The following is a 27672-nucleotide window of genomic DNA, read 5'->3' as shown; positions in this document are numbered from 1 at the left end:
CGGAAATACTACAGCGCCGGGAGGACCTGAAGGCAGCACCACCCCTAATCAGCGTGGTTGTTGCTCTTGAACACACCTCGTAACATTTTCTCCAACAACAGGAGACGGAGGGGAAGTGAACGCCGAGCGAAAGGCAAGATATGACGCATTAATAATCTTTCACATGAAACTCAAAGTGAAATGTGATGCTTGGTCTCGTTTAAACGAAGCTTAACCGGCGAAAGTCGCTCCTGTTCGTTCGTGTTTTCGTTTCCTGAACTGTTAGTGAAACAGAGCCGTTTCAGAGGCCTTTTAAAACCACATGACAAACAAACACTGTGTCCAAGCTTAATCTTCAACACTGTGGGATTTGTAAAAGCAAACCTGCAATTCAAGGTGGTTCCTGTAAGTTTATTTCGCAACCATTGTCGAGGTCAAAGGGTTCAGTGATTGACAGCTCGATGCGCTAATGAGACAGGGAGGACTAATTAAAGGGACAGTGTAGAATTGATGCTGTAGGTTTGTTTTTGTTTTTTTTTTACTAAATTATAAGTTTATTAACTTATGCATTTGCCATTTTTGTTGCCAGAAAATTACAAAATTTGATAAAAAAAATTGTCATGGAATTTTTTTTCAAAATAACTATTTTGAAATAGTTAAAAATATTTCAAAATTAAGTGCAGCTGTCAAGTGAATGCGAATAAAAAATATTTTGTCTAAATCATAAAGAGCACAGCATATCAACTGAAGTGAACAAGGGTCAAGCTGTTCTTTACAGTAATACCAGTGAGTGCCACAAGATGGCACAGTTAGTTAGTAACTTTAATTAAATTGGAAACATTGTAATTAGAATAATTGGAACCAAATATTCTTGGGTCTAACTGTTAGTAAACAAGAGCAAAATGTATTTGTTTTCCATATTTTAGTCTTTCTCTGGATGTTATATCAAACCACTCAATAGGAAGAATAGATAGCATTCTAGTGAGATATCAGTATTTATTTGGGTCAATTTTGCTGTAGTACTTTTAGTTTTTTCAGCATTTTAAACTCTGAGCTATATTTTGAGGTTGTTAAACCCAAATTCCCATTTCTTGACATTAATCATCAATCAATTATTCAAAACGTTTTACCTTTTTATCTATGATTTAGCTTTAGCTCTTATGTGTCAAATGAATACTTTTAAAATACTTTTATCATTTATTTGTAACTAGCTGCTTCATCTGTTCATAATATCTCCTCTGACATTTTGCCAGATCATATATTACCCCAGGTTTCATTGTCTTTGTCTCGGGATCCAGGATGACGAGCTATCAACTGAGCGCGAAGGAGGACATGGTGGAGAAGTTTCTGGATGCTGCAGCAAGAGGAGATATGTCCCAGGTGTCCACCTTGCTGTCCCATGTGCCCTCGCTCATAAACCAGACAGGATACAGCGGCTGGACCGCACTAATGCTTGCAGCTCGCAATGGACATTCTCATGTGGTGGAGAAGCTGCTGTCACATGGGTACATCACTGCATTTCTCTTAATTTGTAATGTTATTAATGTACCATTTGCTTTGAACAATACTAAAGAGATATATTGTGGAATATTTTTTCAAAGCTGCATTAATAATTTTTAGCATTTAGGGGATGCATCTATTCCAAATATGTTATGTTTAGGTAAATATTTGCAGACTTGATGGGCAGAAACATAGGAACTGGAACGCATTATGAAAAGAGGCTAAAGTGAGGTTTTCAAATATTTAAAGAAACTGAACCTGAAAGAGCAAAGTAAACAGAAGTCTGTATTTGTTTGTTTTTCAACAGAAGTTCCTTATTTGTTTGCACAAACTTGGCCAAAAAAATTTATTCTCATTCTGAAACAAAAGATGTAGCTAGAACAAAACTTGGCTACACACAGGTACGTTAAATTAAAACGTATTAAAAATTAAATAGGAGTAGACTGAAAGTCAGAGAGAGATAAAACTGTAGCTACATTTTTTTAGCATATAGGAGCTATATGCTAAAATGATATTTTAAAGTATAAAACAAGGCAAAATAGGGATAAAACTAGTGGTGAAAATACAGTAAAATTAGGAGTTGCAAGAAAACCAAACAAGACAAACAATAATAAACCTGCATTAACAGCGTGATGAGGCAAAAACCTTTACTGAAATAAATCAATATAAAAGCTGAAGAGACAAAAACTAGTAGCAAAAAAACCCCCATTTAGTATAGAAAAACATCCTCAAAGAGGCTATAATAAGCAGGTACGGAAAAAATATTGGTGCAATTTAAATGAAAACATCTAGAAACTTAAAAGTCTAAGTTGTAAAAGCCCCAGACTTTGATGTGTTGTAGCCTTGAATGTATGAATGGATTCCTGACTTCTCTAAAACCTCTTTTTTCTTCTGTCTTTTAGCTGTGATAAGTTCATAGTAAACAGTTCATCACAGACCGCCTACGATGTTGCCAAGTTCTGGGGTCACAAACACATCGCTAACCTACTCTGCCAGACAGACGATGGCTGCCGGCGAGTCCTGCCGGGCTCCGACATCAGTCCGCAGGAAAACTACTTCAGCAGGGAGACGCTGGACCGCCTGAGTGGGAAGAGGACTGACAAGGCCTGGTTGGAGGCCAAACAAAGAGGACCAGATACTGTCTACCTCATATTCTCGAACCTCAGCCCCATGCTCAGCACATCCCAGGAAGACGACGGCGCAGTGGTATGTTTATGACCTACAGCCTACGGCTAGTTTACATGACAAAGATGAAAGTCATGTGAATTGTGAATCTGATTGCAACAGGTTGAGAGCAAACTGTGCCGGTTCAGATATGAGGCAGTTAAGGATCTTCTGCAGAAACCTGCAACTGTGCTCATTTTCCTCGGAGTGGAGAAGAGGAAAAATCCCTCCCCTTGCTCTCCTGAGGAGGGTATCCGGGAGGCTCCTGCTTGGTTTGCTTTCAGCACTGATGAAGATGCTGCTGACCTTGTTAAACGGTGCAGGGAGAAGAACTGCTCCTTTCCAAAGATGCCAAACAGAGACCTGCTGAAACTAAACGAGGAAGAGGCCGGTGAGACACACAAAACGTGTGTTGTTGTTTGATCACCTGCCTCTCTTGTGTCACAGTATAATACTTCTTCCTGCTCTCCTTGTCTGCAAGGAATCGTGGCTCAGGCTCGATCGGTGTTGGCCTGGAACAGTCGCTACAGCTTCTGTCCGACATGTGGCAGCAGCACCAAACTGGAGGATGGAGGACACAAGAGAAGCTGTCTGAACTCTGAATGCAGGAGTCTAAAGGGGGTCCACAATACCTGCTATCCACGAGTTGGTATGAATCTGCTCATCTATCAGCTCATCTGCACTGTAGTTAATACTGTGTAGCATCATGCTGTGCACAAAAAACATGACCAAAAAACGTGAAAGCTAAAAAGAACAGAAAACTGTAATTTCTCCAGTGGCTTCTTGAGGCTGGCTCTAAGTCAAGTCCTGCAGACCCCCATATTAAAAAAGCCCAACGTGGGTGCGTGGGTGCCTGTTATGCTGGTTGAAGGCACGGCCGTATGCAGCAGCCTGGGCATGATCCTGACCTGTATCCCTTTCCTGCTCTCTTCCCCCTTTTTGTTGTCTACTCTTTATTGTTGCAATGTCAGATAAATTCAAAAATGTCCAAAGTAACAAAGTTTGCATATGTTTGTGATTTCAGACCCAGTGGTCATCATGCTGGTGATCCACCCAGATGGAAACCAATGTTTATTGGGAAGGAAGAAGGTCTTCCCAGCTGGGATGTTTTCCTGTTTAGCGGGATTTGTAGAGCCTGGTATACCACACACTCACACACACAGAAAAACTGCTCAGCTGTTAAACAACTGATGTGAGCCTGAAGCTCATCCTCACAGGAATATTAACCATAAATCAAGTCTCAGCTATAAAAAATTAGGGTGACAGCTTCTCCCTGTCCTACCCCGCAGGGGAAACGATTGAGGATGCAGTAAGGCGGGAGGTGGAGGAGGAGAGCGGCGTGAAGGTCGGACCGGTTCAGTATGTCTCCTGCCAGCCCTGGCCGATGCCATCGAACCTCATGTTTGGCTGCCTTGCTGTCGCCATATCAACAGACATCAAAGTGGATGAGAATGAGATAGAAGAAGCTCAGTGGTTCACACGGCAACAGGTAAGTAACAGTGCGACTATTAGTGGAACTGCTAACAGGGATCATGATGTTAAGAGTTAATAAGTCTATTGAAGATGATTTTTTATAACAACAACTTGGAAACTGTTAGCATCAGCTGTATCAACTAGAAACTCTCCAGAGCTTTCATGCATATCCCATGGCCAATTCTTCTAATGCTTAATAATGAACTATTCTAGACATGAGACAGTAATCCAACTTTTCTGCTTGCTCAGGTAATCGACTCCTTGTTCAGAGGAGCATCTCCAGCTTTTAACATCCCCCCCAGGCAGACCATCGCCCACCAGATGATCAGACATTGGATCGGCATAAACGCTAACCTCTGACAGAACACCTTCATCACTCGACCACCTGCCCAGCTGAGGAGGTCAGATGGATAGGAACGAGTTTGTCCCCAGTAGATTAACTCACCACATTCCTCAGATTGTTCATGTTGTCCTTTAATATTAGTTTACTGCGAAGTGACTTGACGCATGTACAACAATCTCAGGTTTGACATTTCACCTCGGAAATATCTGCAGTACGATGATGAAATATGGAAGAAGAAGCATGCTCTGTCCAGATTCAGTCCAGAAGTAGTTGTCAGAAACTGTAATTATTTAAAATAAATGTATTTAAAAAAATGTAAAGTAGTATTCTCCTCACGTTTTATAATAAACTACATTCAACTTTCCTTGGATTAAACAAAACATTTTTGACAAGAAATTAATTCTCAAACATCCATTTCATCTGCCAAACCATTCAGAGTCCTCAGGGTGGGGGGCCTTTTGCTTATGTTTAATTTGTTTTCATTTACTTTAATAAGTTCATTAAATCTAAATATTTCAGTAAAATTGCACAAGAGATTCTGATGATTGCTGGATTATTTCTAGGAGCCAAAATAAACTTCAAGTATTAAATAAATTAAAGCCTATCCTTTGCATCCTTCTGTCACACCAACCCTATATGACCACATCAATGACTCTTCTCTGTGGTCTTCCTCTTTTCCTCCTGCCTAGAAGCTCCATACTGAGCATCCTTTGTGCATCGTATCCACTATCACTCTTCTACACTTGTCCAAACCATCTCAGCCTTGCCTCGATTACTTTCTTCAAAATGGTCAAATTATGCTGGCGCGACAGCTCATTTCGAATCCTGACCTTTCTGCTCACTTCCTATGAGAATCTTAGCATTCCGGGTTGCAAGAAGTCTGAAGCCCATCCCTAAATATATAAAGGTTACCCCAATGACTCAGTTATATATTCCCAGAGTTAATTCACAAACAAGGTTCCTTCTAAAACAGACTGCGATTTTGTCTGATTGTCTTCAATGCTTCAATGATCCATCTGTCTCCTGTGCATTCATAGAGAGCATGGTTTGCTTTATGAGAAAAGCGTCGCTTTTCAATAATTCATTTAATAACTTGAACTCATGAAGAGAATTTCTAGATGTGTTCAAGGAGTGGAAGGTGTTTTGCAGATTATATGCTCTTGCAGGGAGTAGAAGTGGTTCAATATCTGACTAAGATGCCGCCTGGTGGCACTGAGGATGCCTCAGTATCTTTCTAGAAGACTTGGTTGTTGCACTATTTTCAGTCTCACATGGGTCCCTATTATGATATTTTGTAATAAATAAGACTCCACAGAAGCATTACTTTGCCTGTGACTTTGTCTGTATCTTGGCTGTCCGTGCATATAAGGTCTTTCTAATGACTTGTCTGGTTAAATTAAAGTTCCACTGACTTCCTGCAACATTTTGTGGTGTGAAATGGTGAAAAGTCCAAGTTATAACTCTTTTGCACAATATAGGATATTTTTGAACATAGCGTATAAGTGTCTGTTAATGATTTGAATTACTTGTACTGTACACTGCTGGGTTGCTTTATCTATATTAGTGCAGCATAATGCAATAGTAGATTAACATTTTCAAATTTGCAAAATAATTAGTAACCAGATCTTTACAATAATTGGTACAGAATAAAAGTATAATGTTCATAACCAAAACATAGTGAAGTAGAGAGAAGAACATGTACTTCAGTTAAGTATTTGGCTGAATGTTATCATACTTCAGAGTGTCTGGTGGCACCCACATCTTACAACGATGACATACGTTCACATTATGAAATACATGTAATATACAGCGTATTAAATGCAGACACCAAGATGAGCATGTCAAACATGGAGTAACAATGATCTTAAGATAAAAAAGGAGGCCCTCCTTGCTTATTATGCTGCTGTGGAACTTTCCATATTTTCTTTATACAAAAATACCAAAAATGCAGAGCCGATGAGTCTGCCCCACAAGACAGGCCATTGTTTTCCTTGCTGTAATAAACCTTTGGGCCACATCTTATCTGAGCTCATTTGTTGCTGAAGTTGCTGAGTCTGTCTCAATGTGTTTTCACCCTGTGTCACTGTTAGAAATGTAACCTGCATCACAGATCAGATAAGAGCAGTCACTCTGCCTGCCCCAATTCAACACGTGCTCTGTCTCACAGGTCATCGGATAAACAGGCTGACTTTCAGTCAACAAACTAGGAAAGTGACTTCTCACAGCAGCCTCGGTCTGATGTGATATCTCGGAGATGTCAGCCTGATTTCTGTCCTTGTCGCTCTGAGGAAGCCAGAGCTTGGTTTCGTGTAGCGGAGCGCCGGCAGCCTCTTGATTTTCTTCTGATATGAAAACCTTGATAGGAGGACGGGACTGGTTCTCTGTGGGTTGTGCACTATAAGAAACATACTCAGAGTCTAGAGTGAGGCAGCCAATCAACAGCAGAGAGGTATCCTCACGCTGGTCATCATCTGGTAAGAGCTGAGAGGTTCGCTCAACTATGATGAGACTTTTGTCTCTGAGGACATCAGTCACCTGGAAGTCTTCAATATTAAGGATGCTCCTCTCTGCAAATTTCTGTTGAAAAGAATGAATGAGTGGTCATTTTGTGGCTGGCTGCTGTAGCTTTACATATATTTGTGTTTATTGTTTCTCTTTTTTTTAGTTGTGCAAACCCTAACGGGTCATTTTGTCAGTCTTAGAAGTTTTATTGTTCCCGTTTCTGTATGGTGTCTTTGCCATTCCCCCCTCGTTGTCTGTTTATTAGCATCCACAGTTTTCAAGATATCATGTTCAAATTTTGTGTGATGGTAGATATCATTAACAGGTGTTTTTGTTATAATTAGTTGGACTAATATTGTAAATCTGAGTCTGACGATGGGCACGAAGTCTCCCATGCACAGATATATGAGCTGTAAGTAATTAACCCAACTATGAAAGCTGTAAAAAAACAGGTTACCTCGTGGTTTGGGTCCATCAGCCACTGGCCTGTTTTGCTTAGTCGAGGGCTAGAGATTAGCGGGAAGAAGTACGACTTGTACCTAAAAAGTAATGTTGATTAAAGTCATTATCAGTGACAAGGACTAACCGCGTACTATCAGAGCATTCACTTCTGATTTTTGGAAACTGTTCCTGTAAGTCCAAGAAACCAGGAGAATCTTCAGGAAATTGTTCGCATTTTTGCAGCATGTTTAATCTTTCAGAGCCAGATTGACCAGAAAAAGCAGGTTCATGGGCCAATGACTTGAGGTCAGATAAAAAAAGATAACCGCTGTTAAATCCCATAAATGTTTGTGAAATACTGGTAAATATTCACATTTAGGAAGCTGTTCTCAGACAAGTTTTGGTAATGCTACTGCAAAATATGACTAGTTAGTAGCAAATAACATTTAACGTACATTTTTTCCCTTCATACAGTCTTTGGGCCAAAGATCACATGACATACATGAAAAACAAACGCATTAGTATTACTAAAAGAACAGATTGCCCAGCACTCACAGATTCCTGGACAGGATGGAGAGGATTAACACAGTGGCAGCAACCAGCAGCAGAGGAATCGCTGTAGCCACCACCGTTACATCATCTGGAAAGAAGAATATCAGATTCTCTTTGTTTCAAAAAAACAGAATAAATAAATCACTTTCCTGCAGTCACAGCAGTATGTTTCTATCGCCTGTACTTATGTCCATCATCTGGGTCAGTTGTGTACCTCACTGTCGAGCATTTTCTGTAATAGCCACCTGCACTTTATCCATCCATCCGTGCTTTTCAAATTAAAAGCCTATATAACAAATTCAACATTTTATTGCTCTCTATTCTGTTATTTCTCTTATTGTGCTATAAGAGTTATTCAGTTTTTGATGCTGAAAGAAAAGCCATCAAGCTGGCTTTGATGTAGGCAGTGCACTCATTTATAATTATAATAGAAAATATCTTAATTGCAAAGTGTGTTTCACATAATTGTGTCTTGTAACATGTGAAAAGTTCTTGTTTGCATTTGTATGATATAGACTTTCATTTTTTGGGGGGAAATCCTCCAGAAATACAGCAGAAACATGTTTTGATTTTTTAAAGATAGTTTAAGTGTATTTTTGTTTGTCTCTTGGGTTGACATGGGTTGAAAATGTGAGGTAGCAAGTCGTGCTGTCCACTACAAACGATGCTGTTTTGTTTTGAAAGGGGTAAAGTTACTGAACATTTCTGAAATCCTGCAAAATCAAAGACTGTCAAATTGGACCATTTCAGTTTTGGCAATAAAGTGATAATATCTGAAAATAAGTTGTCGCTTAACCTCCCTTGCGGCTTTGAAATGTGGAAGCTGCAATTTTTGTCCATTTTAAATGAAAGTCCATGTGCTCTGTTAGCCCAGCCCCAACAAATGAGACATCAACAGAAAGAGATACATAAGCAGTGCTTGATATAGAGATCTCAGACTCAGACAGAGAATCAAAATTAATTGCTGGCTCTTAGGAGGATATACAACTGGTTTCACAGGTGAACAAATGCTGCAGTCCACACACCAGGGGGCGCTGCAGATATGGCTTCAATGATTGATTCTAAGTATATTGAGTAGAAATCTACTACAAAGAAATGTAGCCAACGCTGCGATGCAAAAAAACCACAGAAAGGAATCTGGTTTTGGGTCCAGTGAAACTCACCGAAATCTGTCGTCATTTGAACGATGCTTTTAGAAACATTATCAGCCAACAGCGTAACAGAATACTGAGCGTTGGGCATCAGGTCATAGAAAGTGTGCTGCTGGTCATCTGGCCACAAAGGTAAAGCTGCAAATGGGAGACTGTATGTTGCATTTGCAAAAAGGTGATAAAATATGCATAACAGTTTTGTGTAACACCTGTGCAAGTGAGAAAATATACATGGACAAATCTAATGAAAAAAAGACAAACTTTTCTTTTTTTTTACCGTGGAGTGAGATTTTATGTTAAAAGGCTCATTAACCCACATACATTGTTTGTCTGAGTCTTTCCTCAGAACTGCTTCATATCTGCTCACTCTGACTGGCTCAGACTTCCTCTGCCACTCCCACATAATGGTCACTGATGTCTTAGTCACACTGACACTCAGATTGACCACCTCCATCAAAGCTGAGAAGACGAACACACACAGATAGAAAGTCAGATATAGATTCCTCATTTTTCCCCTGCATTTAGTTCAATGCAAATAACTTCTGTTCTGCTGTAAATTACTTTGCATATTATTCGCCCATTTTACTGCATTAGCATCACTATTAATTGACTCTTAGATAAGACTTTTCTCATTTTCTACTCACAGAAACAATACTAACTGAGAATACTAATACTGAGAGCTGATGATTCACATTACCGAGTCATCCGGTGCAGATGCAGATGTTATCACCCCCACACATTTCTATCTGAGCTCATATTTACCTCCGTACTGCAGACTTGCCGGCAGAGACTGACGAGACCCATACTGCTGGTTGTAAACGGGAAACACACTGATCAGGTACTCCTTATTAGGGTCAACATCTGGAAACATGCACAGTAAACAGAACAGCTGTATAAAATACAATGTCTGTTATAGACTAAAATACCATATATAAGTCACTCTTTCAGTTTGATTTATTTCCCCTCACCCCCAACAGGTTGCAGCAGACGGGTGCCCCTCCCTGAGCCTGGTTCTGCTAGAGGTTTCTTCCTGTTAAAAGGGTTTTTTTCTTCCCACTTTCTCCATGTGCTTGCTCTTAGATTGCTTTTTCTCTGTATTATTATGGGGTCTTTACCTTACAATATAGAGGGCCACAATGGTTGTTGTGATTTGGTGCTATATAAAACAAATCTGAAATGAATGAATTTAGACTTGATTTGTCAGGAAAAATGTACAAAGAAAAAAAAAGCTAACATAAAACTTCTCCTAAGAGAAAAGATGCACCTACTAGCTAATTTCCATCTGCACTATTTAAATCCACATGGACAGTCTCCAGCAGTAATACATCCCCGCACAGCGCCCCCCAGCATTCAGCAGTATACATAAACTGCTCTGCTTCCTCAAAACTCAGCAACAGCCCAAAGTGTGAAAGTGTGAGAGTGTGTGTAGAAAAAATTAGTCGCTAACAAATGCCCAAACATATTTTTAAAGACTTAATGACGAGCTGTTTGAGGAAACTGCTGTAAAATTTATCACATTTTTGTTGTAGATCTTATTAAAACACAACATAATTATGACATTTACCTGTTTCTTTATGGTAAAAATGGTAAATGGCCTGCATTTGTATAGCGCTTTACTCAGTCCCCTAAGAACCCCAAAGCGCTTTACACTACATTCAGTCATTCACCCAGTCACACACACATTCACACACTGGCGACGGCAAGCTACATTGTAGCCACAGCTGCCCTGGGGCGCACTGACAGAAATTTATCTGGAAATCTCCATTTTAAAAAAATCCCCACTAATCAAATGCAAATCAAATACACACAAGATGATAGCTTTTTCCCCCCTGTTGGGCTCTGTTATCTAACACCATCTAGATTGTGGTGATGAGGTCCTATCAGCACTTGCACTTGCTATTTTGCATCAGCTTTACAGTAAAAGCCTGCTAGTGGAGAAATTTACTCAGCAGCACGTAGCAGCCTTAAGGATTCAAAGATAAAGCCAAAGAACAAATGGCAGAAAGCAGTTTGCCCCAACAGTGAGTCAAACCCCATAGATGTGAAAATGCACTCCTTTACACCAGAAACACTTAATATGGCTTTTTTTTTTTTAAAGAAACCTGTTTAAAAGTAACCAATTAAAGATATGCATTATTAGATCTGATCATGTTTTGCACCACTGCTGGCTGCTGTAGCTGCTGCCTCTCAGCTTTGCTTCACTTCCATGAATTTGAGTCACTGAACTGGACTTCTCTGTGCTGTCTGTGCCTTCTGGAGCATTTTAATGATATTATCTGACAAATAATGCAGTTTACTAACAATGCTATGGCAAAAACACTCATATTAAGGCTAATAAGGAATCTGTGATGTCACAGCGGGTTTGTCTATATAAAGTCTCTGGTTAAAATGCTCAGTTCTAGAGTGGCTGACTGCTTGGCCCCCACCTCTGCTAATTGGAATCCAATTTAGTGAACTGACGTTTGTCTTGTTGGTGGCTTTTTGAGCATTTTTAATGGAGTTATCTAACAATAATATGGCTTGTTGTATGGTACAGCTTCACGAAAAAGAAGATGATGCCTGAGCAGTATGCTTTTATTCTGAAGTGACTGCAGGACACAGAATTCAAGGTGAAGCCAATATATCATATTCATTAAAAAATAAAATGACTTTTGTTTTGGGGTTTTTTTCCCCCTTTTCACCTCGTATGACGGTGGAGGTGATGAAGCCGTCAACTCGAGACCAGTGGCTGGTGGATGGACTCGTCTCAGGGTGCCACTGAATCAGGAAATAACTGACAGGCAGGGTGTGACCTTGGTTGATGGGGATCTTCCACTGGACCAGAAGTTCATTTTTTCCTGGGTAAGAGGTGGAAATCCACATGTTTCTGACAGAGGGAAGAGCTGCGAAAACAGGGCCCACATTATTACATAGATTAAGATGAAGAAGACAACGCTCATCATCAACAGTAAAATAAGCTACCATTTTTAAGTCTCCTATTTTTGAGATCCGCACTTGTTCCAATGCACTGTGCATTTTTGAAATTTCTCTTCTTGTTAAACATATGAGGCAAGTTTTTAAGAAAAAACAGACGAGATCGTGGAAAGATTTTGCAATAGGTTTTGTAAAAACAGCATGTCACTGCTCTGCTGCTTCCTTCGATGAAAAAATAACATGCAGGATGTTGCAAAAGTGAGCAGCACGCGTATCGTATCTAATATCTAGAGCTGGAAGCCAATAGTCACGATTGTGTAAGATACTGCAAATGTCTTTTTTATTTGTCCTTGAAATGTTGTTGGAGACATATACATACAGAACAAGGATGCTTTTGGCCTCTGCTATTTTTGGCAGTTAATATAGTTGGGTTTTTATTACATATCTAAATTTTGACCAGGTGACTGACGAGCTAGCCTGGGTGTATATATGTTTGTAGCAACCAGATATTATCAGTGGGTTGCTGACTGCCTCTACACCCGTAAGACTGAGGCCTAAAATGCATTAATTAATTCTTCTCCTCTTGGATGCTTTTAGAGCTGCTGTCAAATATTCCCTTTATGGAGGAAAGAGTTCAGTAGCTTTAGGAAGAAATGCATTATTTAAAGCAACTCATGTTAAAATTGTGATGTCTGTGGGGATCAATATTCTACAAATACCCCAGCATATCACTCAGAACATTAATATAACAATAACAATAATTACATGTCATAACCAGGATCTTCTGTCTTTTTGTGCTGAAGCTGAGATGGGCAGCAGGGCCGTAGCCAGCTGTGTTGAAGGCTCTGACTGTGATGCTGCAGTTCCCCTCCTTCACCACTAGGCGTGTCACATCAGTGGTGCTTTGAATCAGTCCACCTTCTTTATAGCTCATCTGGTATCCAAGGATTCGACCTTCAGTTTCAAGAGACTCAGGAGCCTAAGATGGAAAAAAGAAACAATAATAAAAGATTCATTTTAGTAAATCAGAACGGTATTTTTCTGCATTTATATGAGAACTCATCATCATAGGTAAGTGAGACACTATACCTTCAACATAATGAGATGAACTTCCAGAGATCCACCTTTTTTCTCCAGTCTGTAAAACACCTCTGGTGGCCTGGAAGGAACTAAAAGAAAAAAAAATTGAGCTTCTTTTTAAAAATGTATTAATTTATTTTATATATGTCAGTGTTGTAGCTCCTGGTATTCTGTCCCTGATGTGCATGCCTGTTACCTCTGTCCAGTGTTCTTCCTCTGATTTCAGAGCTCCAGTTACTCCAGAAGATCTGTTCCCTGCAGGCCACAGCAGCTCTGTAGACTGTAAACGGCAGGAGGTCTTTGATGGTGTAATTCAACGTCAGGTTTGCAGATAAATCTGGAACCTGGACACAAAAGCAGACAACCAAACCTATGGGACAAAGCTGACTGCAAGTGGACGTACTATGCTCTTCTATACTTCTATCCTGTCTACTCTGTCACAGTGCTGGATGGCCGAAGGAATAATGAGGTTAGTGCATGTACAAGAATCACTGTAAGTCAAAAGATCAGGTTTCAGCCATTTTTATTTTGGGATCAAAATGTTGCCTCTATTAAAACTTTATTAAACAATTAAAATACATTTGTGATTTAAGGAGCTTGGAAAGAAAAGCGACTGGACTTCGTTAAGTTTCTTTAAGACGTTTCATGTCTCATCCGAGAAGCTTCTCCTTAGATTACTATGACATGGATGACCTACATGTTCATATTGTGATTCCCTTTTTGGTTGTTTTTACATTTTCCAAAGCTTATTAAGCTACAAACACTGTTCCAAAAGAAACTAAACAAAAACAAAAGAAGTTCACATCTAACAACACAGATATTTCACAAATCATTACCAACAGCAAAAGACTTGAATTTTAAGCTCAGAGCAAAAATCTTCCACAAACTCTTGTTTCATTTCCCCAAAAATAAACTTAAAGTCTGCTTATTTTCATTGGATACTTTTGTCCACGTTCTCCACCTGCAGCAGCAGTTCCACCTCTCACAGTGTCAGAAACACTGGCTTAAGGTAACGAGCTACAAAAAGTGAAGATGTTGAAGACTGATGCTTATGTCTACACATTTAATCAGTATATATATATATATATATGGATCAGCAAAAGCTGCAGCACATAAACAATAGTCCTTGAATTACTCAGTTATTACTGTTTGTGACAACACTTTCAGTATCCTTACTTTTTGGCTGAACTAAACTACCTTAAACACACCTTTTTTAAACTTTTCACTTAGCAAATGTCAGTAAACAGTTTCTTTTGTTGTTCGTTTTGTTTGCGTCTCACGTCAGCAAGAAGCAGGAATATGAAATATTGTAAAAAATTTACATATTATTTAAATGTTTTCGGGTCTTTTGCCTCATACTTTATGGTGGAAACTAAAATAATGTGCAGTTCTTTTTGGACTTCTTTTCTTGGAGTGCAGATACTTAAAGAAAAATGGTAAATGGCCTGTATTTATATAGCGCCTTACTAGTCCCTAAGGACCCCAAAGCACTTTACACACCCAGTCATCCACACATTCACACACTGGTGATGGCAAGCTACATTGTAGCCACAGCCACCCTGGGGCGCACTGACAGAGGCGAGGCTGCCGAATACTGGCGCCACCACCAGTAGGCAACGGGTGAAGTGTCTTGCCCAAGGACACAACGACCGAGACTGTCCAAGCCGGGGCTCGAACTGGCAACCTTCCAATTACAAGGCGAACTCCCAACTCTTGAGCCACAATCGCCTACAGAGCCTACAGAGTGTTGGCATGATACTAACCTTGGTCCATATGTCCTCGCTGTCGAGTCTGTAACGAAGCTGACATCTGCCATCACCGCTGCTTGTCCAAGACACGACAAGTGAGTCCTCAGTAGAGCTGAGCACAGTTAATACAGGTGTAGGGGGCTTGACTGAGAGGAGGAGACAAAGAGCAAATTACTTCATCATCATTTTATATGAGCGGACAGCAGAGGAAGGAGCCAGGTGGATTACAGGTGACAGTCACAAAACGTGTGGGTGTCTAACCTGCTTCAAAAAGAAAGATATTGTGAGGCTCAGACCAGATCTCTGTCATGTGGTTTTTAATCCTTGCTGTCACATTGACAACGGATGCTGAGTTGAAGATGCCCTGACAGGATATAATTTCGTGGTCCCTAAATAGAAAAGATAAAACATCTGAGAAGATTCCACAAGATCACTTTGTAATTATCATCGTAACGAAATCATCAAGTTTTATACCTGCTGAAAATCAGGGAGGCGGTAGTCTCAGTGTCGCTGTTTGAGTCTAGACTCCACTCACATGTCATGGATACTTGTCTGTCTGCAGACTTTTGGTAGTAACACGACATGTTCAGAGTACCTGCAGGAAAAGACGTTTAAATAACACGTCACTCCAAAAAGCTGAAGACTTTAGTTTTGGGTCATGTGAACGACATGTCTACACATCAGAGCGGGGTAACTGAATACGTTCTTCTACTGGGCCTACATTTAATGTTTTACAAAATTAACATGATTAAATGAAAACTTCAAACCAGTCACTGAGACCAAAAAAAACTAACATCCAGAAACATATAACCAGATATATTTTTTTGCTTCTATTTACATAAAAAAACCTTCTCAGTCATGTTTAAACAGATCCGATTTCTCATAGATCCTTATCCTTCTGCTGAGGTCCTTTTAGAAACAGGCAGCTTTACTTCATGTTTTTATTTTTTAAATCAGATGATAAAAAACAATAAGCAAACATGTGTGCTCACGCTGTGTGGATGAGGGTGGGCGAGGGTCACAGTCTGCAGGGGTGGTGACACACACCCGTGTGTTTTCTTTGCAGATCTCCAGCTGAAAGTCTCTAACTGTCACTCCTGACGCGAAGAAACAGGGAAACAGAGAAAGTCAATGAAAAAAGAATAAAGATCATTAAAGATTTTAATGATTCTGGTGCCCTGGATGTTTTTGTAAAGTGTGAAATGGAAAGTGAGACAATGTTTATTCACTAAAGACAAAGACTATATTGCCAAAAGTATTCACTAACCTAACCCAGTCACTGAATTCAGGTGTTCCAATCATTTGCATGGCCACAGGTGTACTACATCAAACACAGACTGCTTCTACAAACATTTGTAAAAGAACTGGTTGCTTTCAGGAGCTCTGTGAATTCCAGCATGGTCCCGTGATAGGATGCAACCCGTGCAACACATCCATTTCCTCACTACTAAATATTCCACAGTCGACTCTAAGTGGTTATAACAAAGTGGAAATGATTTGACTAAAATTACAGAACTTGTCTGACTGTGTTGTGCAGTGTAAAGAGCATGAACAATTTCATGCTATAAACTTTGTGGGAACAGTTTGGGGATGGCCCCTTCCTGTTTCAACATGACAGGTCAATAACAACATGGATGAGCGAGTTTGGTGTTTCACAGTCCTGATTTCAACCTGCTAGACGCCTTTGGGATGAATGTGAGCAGAGACTGCGAGGCAGCCCTTCTTGCCCAATATCAGTGTCTGACCTCACAAATATGCTTTTGGAAGAATGGTTAAAAAAAATCTCATAAACATTCCTAAACTTTATGGAAAACCTTTCCAGAAGGCAATATCATATTAAATCCATGAATTAAGAATCCGATGTCAATCGTGTTTATGTGTATGTGTGTAATGTGTATGTAAATGGTAAATGGCCTGTATTTATATAGCGCTTTACTAGTCCCTAAGGACCCCAAAGCGCTTTACACATCCAGTCATCCACACATTCACACACTGGTGATGGCAAGCTACATTGTAGCCACAGCCACCCTGGGGTGCACTGACAGAGGCGAGGCTGCCGGACACTGGCGCCACCGGGCCCTCTGACCACCACCAGTAGGCAGCGGGTGAAGTGTCTTGCCCAAGGACACAATGACCGAGACTGTTGAAGCCGGGGCTCGAACCGGCAACCTTCCGATTACAAGGCGAACTCTCAACTCTTGAGCCACGATCGCCCCAAATGTGAACAAATGCTTTTTGCATTATAGTTTATAACTTCTCTACACCGATAGAAAGGTGAAAAAAATGCCCGCGTAATTCTGACACTCTGTTTTAAAATGATTCAATAAAATAAAAAAAATAAAAATAAAAATAAAAAAAGCTGTACTTCAATCAGAAAGTGTGTTCCCTTAAAAAAAAAAACACGTCAACAAGAGCTACAGTTCAAACAAACACACACACACACACACACACACACACACACACAACTGAACGGATCAATAAAAGACCTTGATCAGAAAAAAAAAAAAGTCCTGAAATTTTTCTTCAGGAATTTAGCGAATTCAGTTTGGATCCCTCACAAGCCAAACACTTCCAGTCCAGAAAACACGTTAGTAACATTAAAATGCAAAATCTGACTTTTAACATGAAACATTTGTGGATAACTTACCATAAGAAAACACACCAATCAGGAGACTCATCACTGTCCAGGTACAGAAGTGCACTTTAAGAACCCAAACATCCATCTTAACGGTAAAAATGATTTTCATCTAAACATCCGCACTTAATCTGTATGGTCTTTAAAAAAAGGTTCAAACCCCACAGAGAACGTCTCTGGTGTGTGCGGGAGGAAGACGCCTCTGCTCAGCTCTGAGCTCGCTCAGGAAATTGCTCCACTCATGTAATCAAGCGACAAACTTGTGAAAGTATGTTTATGCTTCACTTGTATGTAGAGGATTGTATGTCTATAAAGTTTAGTAGGATTACGGTAACTTTCAGCGCACTCTGGTGGATAAACTGTGTACAGCTATTTGACTCATGTAGTGAGCTACCAATCACAAAAACAAAAGCGTTAGCTAAATATACATTTGTACATGTTGGTTAGCAGCCATAGGCTGTAAATTTTTTAAATGTTATTTGTTCATCAAAACAGCCACCTGTTGAGCCAGTCTAATGAAAAACGAATTATTTAACTGTTAGAGGATAAACTGCCAGAGATACAGAAGAAAATATTGATAGTTTCAAGAATTTAAAGGAAACGGTACAAAAGAAACAAACTTGATGGACAGAATGGCTACGCTGCTACTGTTAGCTAACGATATTTAAGTTATTGCTAGCTAACATTACTTTTAAATAATGGTAGCATAATGAATACATACAACAAATAAATAGGCGCTGTGTGTTTACAAAGTAGTGGCCAGAATTGCTATAAAGAAGGAGAGGAAATGGGTTAAAAAAAAAAAAAGTTAAAAAAAAAAGGTCCAAGTGAATTTCAAACAAGTTTAAAAAAAAATGTTATCATAAAAAGTGGTGTTGATGATGGGATTCCGAGCTGTGGGGGAACGTTAGCTGAAATCTGGTTGGGAATTATCAGAATCAGGACCCATTACTTGAGAGCCAGTAACACACGAACACAAAATGAAGCAATACCACACAGGAAATTAACAAGCCACAACTGTTCCTCGTTTGTTTAATCTTTCCTCTTTTTTTTCCCAAAGCAAAAACTTCAGCTTGTCTCTGGTTATTTTTTCTTTTTCTTATACAAATTGAAAACAAATCAAACAAAACGTCTTGTAGAAACATTTAAAAATGACTGACAGCGAAAAAACCCCGAAAAAACAACAACAAAAAGAAATGAAACAAATAAGGAAGGAAGTTCTGTACAGATAAAAAAAAAAGAAGAAAAAATAAAAAGGGGGGTGTTAAGTAAAAGGGATTCGTCTGTGCTGCTTACCACACTCAGAAGTGAAATATAACACTAAACAAGCTTCCTGTGTGATCACACAGAGCAGGCAGAGGAGTGCATTAATGTTGCTGCAGACTAACAAAAGGCTAAACACACGTACTATTAAGGTAAATGAACTTCATTAATGTGTCACTGGATTTCTTGACCTTTGGGTCAAATGTCAAGTTAATGGATATCAGAAAACAATTTTCCCTCCTTAATCCTGAATTGAAAGCAGTGATTCTTGCACAGCAGCAGAGAAATGTGAAGAGAAATCGAGAGAAATCAGAGCCTTTATCGGCTCTGGTTGTGTTTCTGAGTTCAGCTTATTTACAAACCAAGTGGAAAAAAACACATATACAGAACATTTCACCGAGTCTGGTCTCCTGAAATGTCCACATGATTTCAAATATAAGACATAATTATCTGAGAAATCCAGAACCATTTTTGGTGGAGTTCAGAAAAATAAAACCCTGCAGCTACTCTGGACATGCGAGTTAAGAGATTCTTTAACTGTGATTAGCCTCTATCCATTTCCATCATTCTGAGCCCGCACACTGGTCACTTTTAGACTGAAGTGGGCCAGCAATGTTGCTCGCCTGGACAGAGGAAAAATTCATCACTGCAAAGTTTGGACAGATTACACATGACAGAAAACAAAACAAACTAAACAAACAAAAAAAGCAGAACTTGTATGATAGCGTGTGGCTTCATTATTACAGTTTTCTACATGAAAACATTCTTCTGTGGTCACAATTTGAAGATTCGAGAGAAGCTTTTTCGCTGTTGCCATCTTGGTGTTTTGAAACTGGGTATGACGAGCAAAAACCAAACAACTGTGAAATCATAAGCTAAACTTACAAAATAATCTTGATGTTGACGAAGACCTGAAATGATTGACTGAGACCTTTAACTCACCAGCAAAGTTTTTACAGAGGTCAAGTATAAGGGAAGCTTTCCCAAAGGACTAGAACTCTTTATCGCCCTCTGGTGGCCAATATTAGACTGCAGCTTTAACGGCATACATCTTTTATACGGTCTGTGGGTTAGATTTGGAGATAATACCAAAAATACTTGTTACCACATGTGCGTCAAGACTTTTGCAACTATGACAAATTTCTTGCACATCCCATCACTTTGCATTTTTTCACCGCTGTCAGTAAGTCTGTCTGACGCCACAGTTAAAGTGTAAAAGTGCCCTACGAATGACAGAGTGCCATTACTGTAACAGACTGGTAAGTCAGCCATGTTACCCATGTCTGAAAGGCCTACTGTTGGGTTAATTTAATATTGTGCATTATGATTCATGCAGCCACCGTATAACACCGTGCAATGACTAAGGCCGGCCTGAAAACAGAACCATTTTCTCAACACTCTAAAACGTGTCTTGTGTTGAGAAAACAGTTAAAAAATAATGAAGAAATTTTGATTCCATAAGCTGATTCTTTCTCTCAACCTGTAACACTCGGCACTAACAGTTTACAAACAATGTCTAGCACCAAGAGCTTGTACCGATGTACAACTATTGCACATCTACCAGGGATTCCTGCAATGCCCTAAACCATCTGGTGTCTCGTTCATTTTTTAAGAACTTTATTTTGTCTGAATTTGTGTTTACGATGATTTTAGTGCAGCCAGAGATTCTGAGATGTGATACTGGTTTAGCCTAATGATCAGTCGTAGCATCAGACGTTGTTTCCCAGTTGCACCAGATCCTATTCTCTGTAGGGCGATGACTTTTTTAAAATCACCTTCATCTAGATGCACCAGCCCATCTCTGCAGAAGTGAAGGATTATCCTTTTACAAACAAAATCTATTTTAAATAGCTAAGAATGGAGCTACACTGTGGAGAGATTACAGAATGTAAAAGCTCATTCAGTCGAGGGAGGACCAAGGAATGGCGAATGCACCAATCGAAGGTGCAGACTCACAGATAGCCCTAGTTTAGTGCTTACATAAATTTCTGCTTAATGTTTGTGCACAAATTCTTTTTTCAATTTTCCAATTTTATTTCACAGACAACAATCCTGCATTTCAGTCATGGCCTTGCATTTTACCACCCTTTTCGCATTTTGGTATGAGAACTGCTGATTTTAAAGATAACGGTACACTCGGGAATACCAACCTGTAAAAACCCAGCTGATCCGTAGTCTGGATGCCCTTCATTTCCTTCACCTGGCAGATGCAGGTGAGAGACTATTTCTCACTAAATTGGCATCACTTTGGTGCAAGCATATTGCTCCTATAAATCTGTTCTAATTTACATTTCTCTTTACATTTTACCTCTGATCTCTCTCCAAGACCTCTGAGAATGATTCCATACAGCTGCTGATGCTGCACCTGACGACCGTTTCTATCACCATCTCCCTTGAGTTACCTTTTCTAGGTTCATGATTAGGAGGGCAGGAGGTGCATAGGTCAAAAAGATCACATTTAGAAGGAATAAAGACAGGAGAGGAGAATTGAAACTGAAAACCAGAAAGAAAAAAAAAAACTGTCTGGTGAACGACAGCACTGAAAAGTCCCAGCGCTCAAAAAGCTGAGGACCGGCTGATGTTAAAGTTCTCAGAAGACACCCAGGTCGCGTTTTTCAGGTCTGAGCCAGAGCAGCGTTTCAAGTTGAAGAAAGCAGTCGAAGTTTACCGGAGCTGAGCCGAGGCAAACCGAACTGTTTTAAGTCCGTGTGTGTTTGTGTCAGTTTCTGTCTGCGTAGCAGCGCGTGCTATTTGTTGCGCAGCAACTCCAGCTGATCCTGGTACTCAGTGAACAGTCTCTGGAACCGAAGGTTTTCACCGATGACGGGTAAGACCTCCCGCAGCAGCTCACGCTTACGTAGACCCTAAAAACACACAAGTCAAACAGTGAACGTGTGAGGACGAAGCGACTCATCTTTTCCTCTTTGTGTGCAAAAAGAAGCAAAAATATGGAAGAAATCAGAACTGTCATCTTGCAGAAGTGACATTGTTTACAGCGTGTGCGCAGTCGTTACAAAGTGTTCTTTAGTTCATATAATTTTGGTTTATATCATCCAAGCATACTTACCAGTAATGTGTATCAGAGATTCTGGGAAATGAGTAAATGATCAAAACAAAGTAGCAATCTCAAATACTAAAATAAATAAAAAAATACGAGCTGCTGCCAGTGTTACCCTTCAGCCTCCGAGCAGACACACCTATGGTATCAATTTCAAAATTCTACATTCGAAATCATTCACCACCTTGACAATGGGGTGGAGCAAGCTGCACAAACTGTCCAGGTGTAACACAGAGACACAGACATCCTAAGTAGTGCTAATTAGGACCAGACTAATAAAATATTAGATTTGCAAATTGAAGCAGACATTTCCTAGACGGTCGGTACCACACAGCAAGACATAATATTAATGAGGCACTCCATCAAAAAAGTTCAAAAGACACCAACAGCACAGACACAGTGAAGCAATACAGTCTAATGAGAGACAGCAGATGCTGATCAGCTCCAGCTTCCACTGTCTGAACATCTGCTGATCACCTCACTACCGTATTTGTAGTATTTTCACTATTTTCAGTTTGACTCCACTAATACCAATCAAATCTCTGAAATTGTTTCTCACAACCAAAGATAAAATATTAGGCTGTCAGAAACAGATCCTGGTGCAGTTTATAAGTGCAAACTTTCAACTAATCTGACATTTAGCCCACGTCCAAACTGCACCTCGGCTAACTTGTCTCAAACATCTAAATAAACCCTTTAAAGACAACTGAGCTGTTCTGTGCTTCACTTACTATTTAGTAAAAGCTGTGTTTCATGTCACATTTTGTAGTGACTATACTAATAAAAGCTGTTAATATTCAGTGGACTTTGGATCATGTTAAAAGACAAAATCAAGAGGAGGAGACTGATTTTTGTTGTCGTACCAGTGTGGTGGGCTCCCAGGATGTAGCCGCTGATTTGTGGACAGGACCCAGGAGCTCCTTGCAGAGTTCTCTGAGGCGATACTCTGAGCCTGGAAGGAAAAACAGAAAAATATATGAAATATAAGAGTTGTTTATATAAGGCTTGTGTACTACATATGACACTGTGCAAGCTAGCTTTTCTACAGTTGCCGCCTGTTCAATCAGACAATTGAGTCAAAATTTTCTGAAAGCACCTAGGTTGTTTTAGTTTCCACCATTTCTCATTTTCTATCAGAACACATCTGCAATACTCAAAACTGATGTTTGTCCCTTCAGCTGAAAGTTTGGTACCTTCATTGACGAGAAAACGGGCATAGATGAGCAGCCAGTAGCGATACTCCTGTGCTGACTGCAGAGTCAAAGCAGACGCCAGCTGATTCTCCAGGAAGGCCAGCGTCATGCTCTGCTGCAGGTGGTGAGGGGTGGAGGAGAGGCGGGAAGCTAGCCGACCGGCACTGCGGGGAGCACCGAGACTTTTTTATTGACTTTCTTTATTACATTTTATATTACTGAAGATGAGAAGTGCAGATTAATATTAAAGACATACTTGAGGTTGCGTCCCTGCATGACAGCCAGAGGCCCAGAGGACACCGGTGTATCGTGGCTAGGCAGGCAGCTCCTGAAGTCAGCACACTGAACCAGAGAGTCACTTTTATCTGCTATCAGAGTCCTGAGAGAGATGGTTTAATCACAGCTGTCAAATCCATTGGTTCATTATTCATCTGTGAGTACAGTGAGTACTTCTGCAGTGTTTCTCACCATGTCTCCAGAGAGGAGCTGAAGCAGTACGACTTCCCGTTGGACAGTCCAATGACTGGAACTCCCTGCTGAGTCAGCAGAGACTGGGACACTGTAGTGTCAGCACCTGAAGACACAAACAAAGTAGTTTTCATGGAGAATAACACGGCTCGATTCACTTATTAATAATCACCTGAGTCATTATATAATCAAATCAAATCTGGCCTGGAGAGTGCAGTGAAGCAAGTTGGGCATAACCACACGTTCCCTCTGTTAGCCGGCGCTACAAACCCTAAAAACCCCAGTGAGAGATAACAGGTGGGTCTGCCTCTGTCCCACAGCTTCATGGTGGTCATGGGCTAATACTTTCAGCTTTTGGTGAAACGCTACTGATTTTATATTCTCAGTGTAAAATGGCCTACTAATGAACTCATTTTTAAATACTTTTGTTCCACTAGCTGCAAGGCCAGCAGTGTAAAACAGAATTGGCAGCAGATTAGAATCAAGCATAATATTTGTTTTCCTCATAACCAACTGGGTGCATGCAAATTTCGTCAGTAAGGCACAGCTCAACAGACTGCACATTTAAAATAAATATCAATGAAAGTATACATTCTAAACAAAACTCTGAATATGACTTCTCTGGAGCAGGTTATGTGTTCAGCATTAGTCAGTTTAGCGTTAGATAAGCAGCTTTAACTCTAAATATACCCATTAACACATTAGTCTCGCTACACTGTGCACCTCACTACATCTCTCTGCTGTTTTATCGGTCAAGCTTGTTTTGATGTGAGTAGATATCAGCTGTAGCGATGACTCACCAGACAAAACAGTCAGCAGAGACTCGTTCTTGACCAGAGCCTTCTGTTTCTGAACATCCCTGCAGAAACAAAAAATGAATTATTACAAAGAGCAAAGATTTTAGAATAAAGACAAATATTCATTAAATACTACCAGCGTAAATTAATGCACTTTCTAAATGCGTAGGCATCTCTGTAAAACTAGTTTTACCTCAGAGATCAAAGATAAAAAATGCAACAAAAGCTCCCAAGCAATTCAAATCAAACAGAGCAGCTGAACACTGACCACACGGACAAAGTCGCTCCAGCGGTCAGAACCATGACGTAGTGGGCAGAGCAGTGTAAGGCAGACGCAGGCGTGCCTAGCTGAATGGCAGGAAGGAGTCGCCGCCCACAGGAAGAGAAGACTGACAACATCCTGTCCTCACAGGCGACTGCAAGGATGTCACTGAGGGAGTGGAGGAGAATTAGGAAGACCAGATTTTGTGCTGTTAATTCATTTTTTTTTTTACATTTTCTGTCTTTGGTAGACCTGCTGATGTTTTCATTTCATAACAGTGTGGCCTAAATTAAAATCAGTAGCACTGTGTGGGAATATCCTCCCCTTTTCAGTGATACCTCGAAGGCTTTCCCTCCTCCAACTGGGATTTTAGAGGATGACTGCACACATAAAAAATATTCTGCATGTAATTTCGGCAATGAATCTGCATTACTTTACTTAAATGTCTATTTTAGCTTTAGTCCCTGACCTTTTAAGTTCTGAAGCTACTAGTTTTTTTCCCAAGTCACATCAAAAAGTGAAAGTAAATCAATTCAAGTATAAACAGAGATTCTGTCTGTATGAGAACTCAGCAGCGCCTCCTACCTGCTGCCTGCAGCAACGACCACAGAGCTGGGCAGGAGCGTGTTCCAGTCTCGTCCGTCTCTGGAGCATCGCAGCTGGCTGAGTTTCGAACCTGCAACCATGGACACCTCATTCTCCACCTCCAGGAACACTGAGGGCTCCATGCTCACCTGAATTGAATTTGAATTTAATCTTTATTTTGAACATGTTAAAAAAGTACAACAACATAGAAATCAAAAGAGAAACAAAGGAAAACAAGCGACCACAAATACAAAAACAAAATAACAACAACAACAACTTTCATGTTCAAAAACGAGCAGGAAGAAGCATAAGCTGCACAACAAACACTCTCGATAATGTATGGAGCATCGCCTTCATCAATTACAAATCCACCAAAGCTGATGTTTCAAGACAAGGGAGAAGACGACACTGCTCAAACAGAAAAGGGAGAATTTCTAACTGAAGAAACTGAAACGATAAGTGTCCAAGGAGGAAGCCAGAGAAGGCTTTCTAAAGTGCTGATGGCTATTTATTAATAGATATAAACAAAACAAACAAACAAACAGGCTTGAACTAAAATAAGAATTTCTACCTCTGAGACGTGGGCTTAAGAAGAAAAAGCTACAAAATGAGTAGCCACACAGTGGAAACACTAAAAAGAAGAAAAAGACAAAAAAAAAAAGCAGGCAGAGAACAAGGACGACCTTAGCTAGAAGAACAAGAGAACAAACTTAGCAAAGAAATAAAAAGAAAGACCCAAACCGTAGAGCTTGTGAGAGATCAGACGGGGGATGCAAACAGATATAATTCGAGGTGAAAAACTGTCAATTAAGGTGGTTATAAAAGTACAATACATCTTCCAGCTGGATAAACACACTAAACACTTAAAGTCCAAACCAAAGAGATGACAGACGGTGTGTTACCTGCAGACTGAAGGCTTTCTGTGTACTTGGTGTTGGTAGTTTGAGAACAGCGACAGGAGCTGGAGGAGCTACAACCCTGCTGGGCTCCTGTTCCGCGGGAGGAGTTATCTGTTATGACGAGATAAGTAGAAAAGCACACTTGGTTAACCTATTTTAGCTGCACCCAAAGAGCTTAAAATAACAGATTTTCAGGCTTCAGATCATCCACATGTCCCTCTACCTGAGTGAAAGGTTGGGCCATGGAAGCAGCCATCTTGTCTTTCCTGGGCCGTCCCTTCTTCCTCTTCTCCAGCACCTCTCTTCCATCCAGCAGCAGCTCTGGTTTCCTCTTGCCAAATGTCAGGTTCTTGTTGATGGCAGCCATCTTATCCTCGCTGTCACTGCTGGTCTCTTCTTTGGTTTTTGCCTCCTTCTGGGCGGTGACGCCGTCTTTCGGCCTGTTGCTAGAACAGGACATCAGATATGTCTCTGTGTTCTGTTTTTGTGTTTGATGTTCTTCACTTGCACAGTTACTCACCTGTCTAACGGTGTGAGTCCAGCTGTGGACGAAATGGCAGCTGTCACGCCTGGTGTGGCCTTTGACCTCTCTGTAAACCTGGAGTCCAAAGCTTTCATTGGCTCAATCTTGGAGGCAGAGGTGAGCAGCAGACTGGATTTGACACTAGGACGAAGATAATGAGAAAGACAAGTGAAGGCGGGAATGAGAAAACCAAGCGCCATGTAAACGACTGGGAAGAGGAAGTGGGAGGTTTGGGAATTTAAAGTATGAAAAAGACAACACAGAGAGGGTAAAACAGAAAACAACAGCAAAAATTCCCTATCTGTGATCTCCATACCCATCATTGTTGTCCTCCATTGGCTTAGCAGTGTTGTTGGGAGGAGGTGAGGTAAGCATGGGGTCGTGTGTGGGCTTAAGCACCATAGAAGAGGCCTGTCCTGGGCTGGAGTCGGAGCTGAGCTGGGGGGTGAGCTGGCTGGACATGGATGAGCCCGAGGGCAGGATGGGAACACTGTTGAACAAAGCCGGAGAGAAATCCCTGCAGAGAGAAAAGGGCCTGTGATCTTCTACTCTTCATCTGGTTAACATTATTATTACTTTTATACAACAATAACTAACTTTAACCATCACTTTTTCTACATTGCATTAGCTCTGTGGACCAGAATCATCTTCAGTTTGCACCACGTGGCTTCTATGTTGTTAAAACACGCAACAATAGCCCCCTGTTTCAACTGTTAATTAAATCTAGATCCGGTTCAGACTGAGAGGAGTCTTTGAACTTGTGTGGACTCAAAACCAAAGATTTGACACTTCAAGCTCTTCTCTTATTGTGTTGCTGTAGCTTTGATGGCACAGAAGAAACCTGTAATCAGTCCAGCCGCCATCTTTGGAGTCCAAACATGATCTACCAGCTATTTTTGTGAGATCAGCCATCTTGTTCACCGGAGTGTGTTTCATGCCTTCCTACCCCGTGTCCAGCTGAGCAATGCAGAGCGGTGTGATTCTTCTTCTGCCATCTGCTGTTCTCGTCTCCACCTGTTTCTTCAAAAGATTCTGCCAGATGAGAGAATAAAGCATCCAAGAAATTTATGCTGCACAGATATAAAAAGGATGTTTTGACAGCTTTGGAAATTTAAAAGTTTAAAACATTAATATATATATATA

The 27672-nt window shown here is 40.4% G+C and overlaps 3 protein-coding genes across 6 annotated transcripts in view; 1 reads left to right on the top strand and 2 right to left on the bottom strand.

The window, feature by feature from the left end:
- The first annotated feature begins 6 nt into the window (after positions 1 to 6).
- Positions 7 to 5049, top strand: nudt12 (nudix (nucleoside diphosphate linked moiety X)-type motif 12). Of its 2 annotated transcripts, none has more exons than XM_005730604.1 (8): positions 7 to 133; positions 1278 to 1484; positions 2382 to 2685; positions 2767 to 3034; positions 3125 to 3292; positions 3668 to 3781; positions 3933 to 4132; positions 4366 to 5049. In XM_005730604.1, exons 2-8 carry the CDS (start codon positions 1279 to 1281, stop codon positions 4474 to 4476), a joined length of 1371 nt encoding a protein of 456 aa, XP_005730661.1. In that variant the 5' UTR covers positions 7 to 133; position 1278; the 3' UTR covers positions 4477 to 5049. The 2 variants fall into 2 exon arrangements, with proteins under 2 accessions (XP_005730661.1, XP_013765690.1); XM_013910236.1 differs by having other exon boundaries at positions 1233 to 1484.
- Positions 5050 to 6512: 1463 nt separating this feature from the next.
- On the bottom strand, positions 6513 to 17597 carry LOC102198975 (interleukin-6 receptor subunit beta). Of its 3 annotated transcripts, XM_005730603.1 has the most exons (16): positions 17494 to 17597; positions 15839 to 15943; positions 15321 to 15441; positions 15108 to 15235; positions 14862 to 14992; positions 13295 to 13442; positions 13108 to 13187; positions 12784 to 12997; positions 11787 to 11987; positions 9868 to 9966; positions 9427 to 9564; positions 9118 to 9243; positions 7958 to 8042; positions 7419 to 7500; positions 6995 to 7036; positions 6653 to 6854 (listed from the first exon to the last, which is right to left on the bottom strand). In XM_005730603.1, the coding sequence occupies exons 1-16, from the start codon at positions 17591 to 17593 to the stop codon at positions 6717 to 6719; spliced, it is 1938 nt and encodes a 645-aa protein (XP_005730660.1). In that variant the 5' UTR covers positions 17594 to 17597; the 3' UTR covers positions 6653 to 6716. The 3 variants fall into 3 exon arrangements, with proteins under 3 accessions (XP_005730658.1, XP_005730659.1, XP_005730660.1); XM_005730601.1 differs by having other exon boundaries at positions 6513 to 7036; XM_005730602.1 differs by having other exon boundaries at positions 6513 to 7036; positions 9118 to 9225.
- Positions 17598 to 20754: 3157 nt separating this feature from the next.
- The window catches only part of hira (histone cell cycle regulator a), a 17709-nt gene continuing 10791 nt past the window's right edge, over positions 20755 to 27672 (bottom strand). The window contains exons 13-25 of the mRNA XM_005730600.1: positions 27476 to 27561; positions 26846 to 27046; positions 26527 to 26670; positions 26230 to 26452; positions 26010 to 26117; positions 25108 to 25256; positions 24529 to 24690; positions 24264 to 24322; positions 23464 to 23569; positions 23252 to 23374; positions 22996 to 23159; positions 22666 to 22754; positions 20755 to 21608 (exon numbers count right to left, since the gene is read on the bottom strand). Coding sequence (XP_005730657.1) covers positions 21492 to 21608; positions 22666 to 22754; positions 22996 to 23159; positions 23252 to 23374; positions 23464 to 23569; positions 24264 to 24322; positions 24529 to 24690; positions 25108 to 25256; positions 26010 to 26117; positions 26230 to 26452; positions 26527 to 26670; positions 26846 to 27046; positions 27476 to 27561 — 1731 coding nt within the window. The 3' untranslated portion in view covers positions 20755 to 21491. The remainder of the gene's footprint in view (positions 21609 to 22665; positions 22755 to 22995; positions 23160 to 23251; positions 23375 to 23463; positions 23570 to 24263; positions 24323 to 24528; positions 24691 to 25107; positions 25257 to 26009; positions 26118 to 26229; positions 26453 to 26526; positions 26671 to 26845; positions 27047 to 27475; positions 27562 to 27672) is intronic.

Source organism: Pundamilia nyererei, unplaced genomic scaffold, assembly GCF_000239375.1.
Source record: "Pundamilia nyererei isolate P.nyererei 1_Seehausen unplaced genomic scaffold, PunNye1.0 scaffold00038, whole genome shotgun sequence".
In the NCBI taxonomy this organism is placed as follows: domain Eukaryota; kingdom Metazoa; phylum Chordata; class Actinopteri; order Cichliformes; family Cichlidae; genus Pundamilia; species Pundamilia nyererei.
This window is presented reverse-complemented; position numbering and strand designations above follow the sequence as displayed.

Coding starts and splice junctions, on each gene's coding strand:
- nudt12 (XM_005730604.1), top strand. CDS start 1,279: ATGACGAGCTATCAACTGAGCGCGAAGGAGGACATGGTGGAGAAGTTT. Junction 3,035..3,124: donor ACTAAACGAGGAAGAGGCCG/GTGAGACACACA, acceptor CTTGTCTGCAAG/GAATCGTGGCTCAGGCTCGA. Junction 3,782..3,932: donor AGCGGGATTTGTAGAGCCTG/GTATACCACACA, acceptor CCTACCCCGCAG/GGGAAACGATTGAGGATGCA.
- LOC102198975 (XM_005730601.1), bottom strand. CDS start 17,593: ATGAAAATCATTTTTACCGTTAAGATGGATGTTTGGGTTCTTAAAGTG. Junction 13,443..14,861: donor GCGAGGACATATGGACCAAG/GTTAGTATCATG, acceptor TTTTGTGTCCAG/GTTCCAGATTTATCTGCAAA. Junction 12,998..13,107: donor TTCATCTCATTATGTTGAAG/GTATAGTGTCTC, acceptor TTTCCATCTTAG/GCTCCTGAGTCTCTTGAAAC.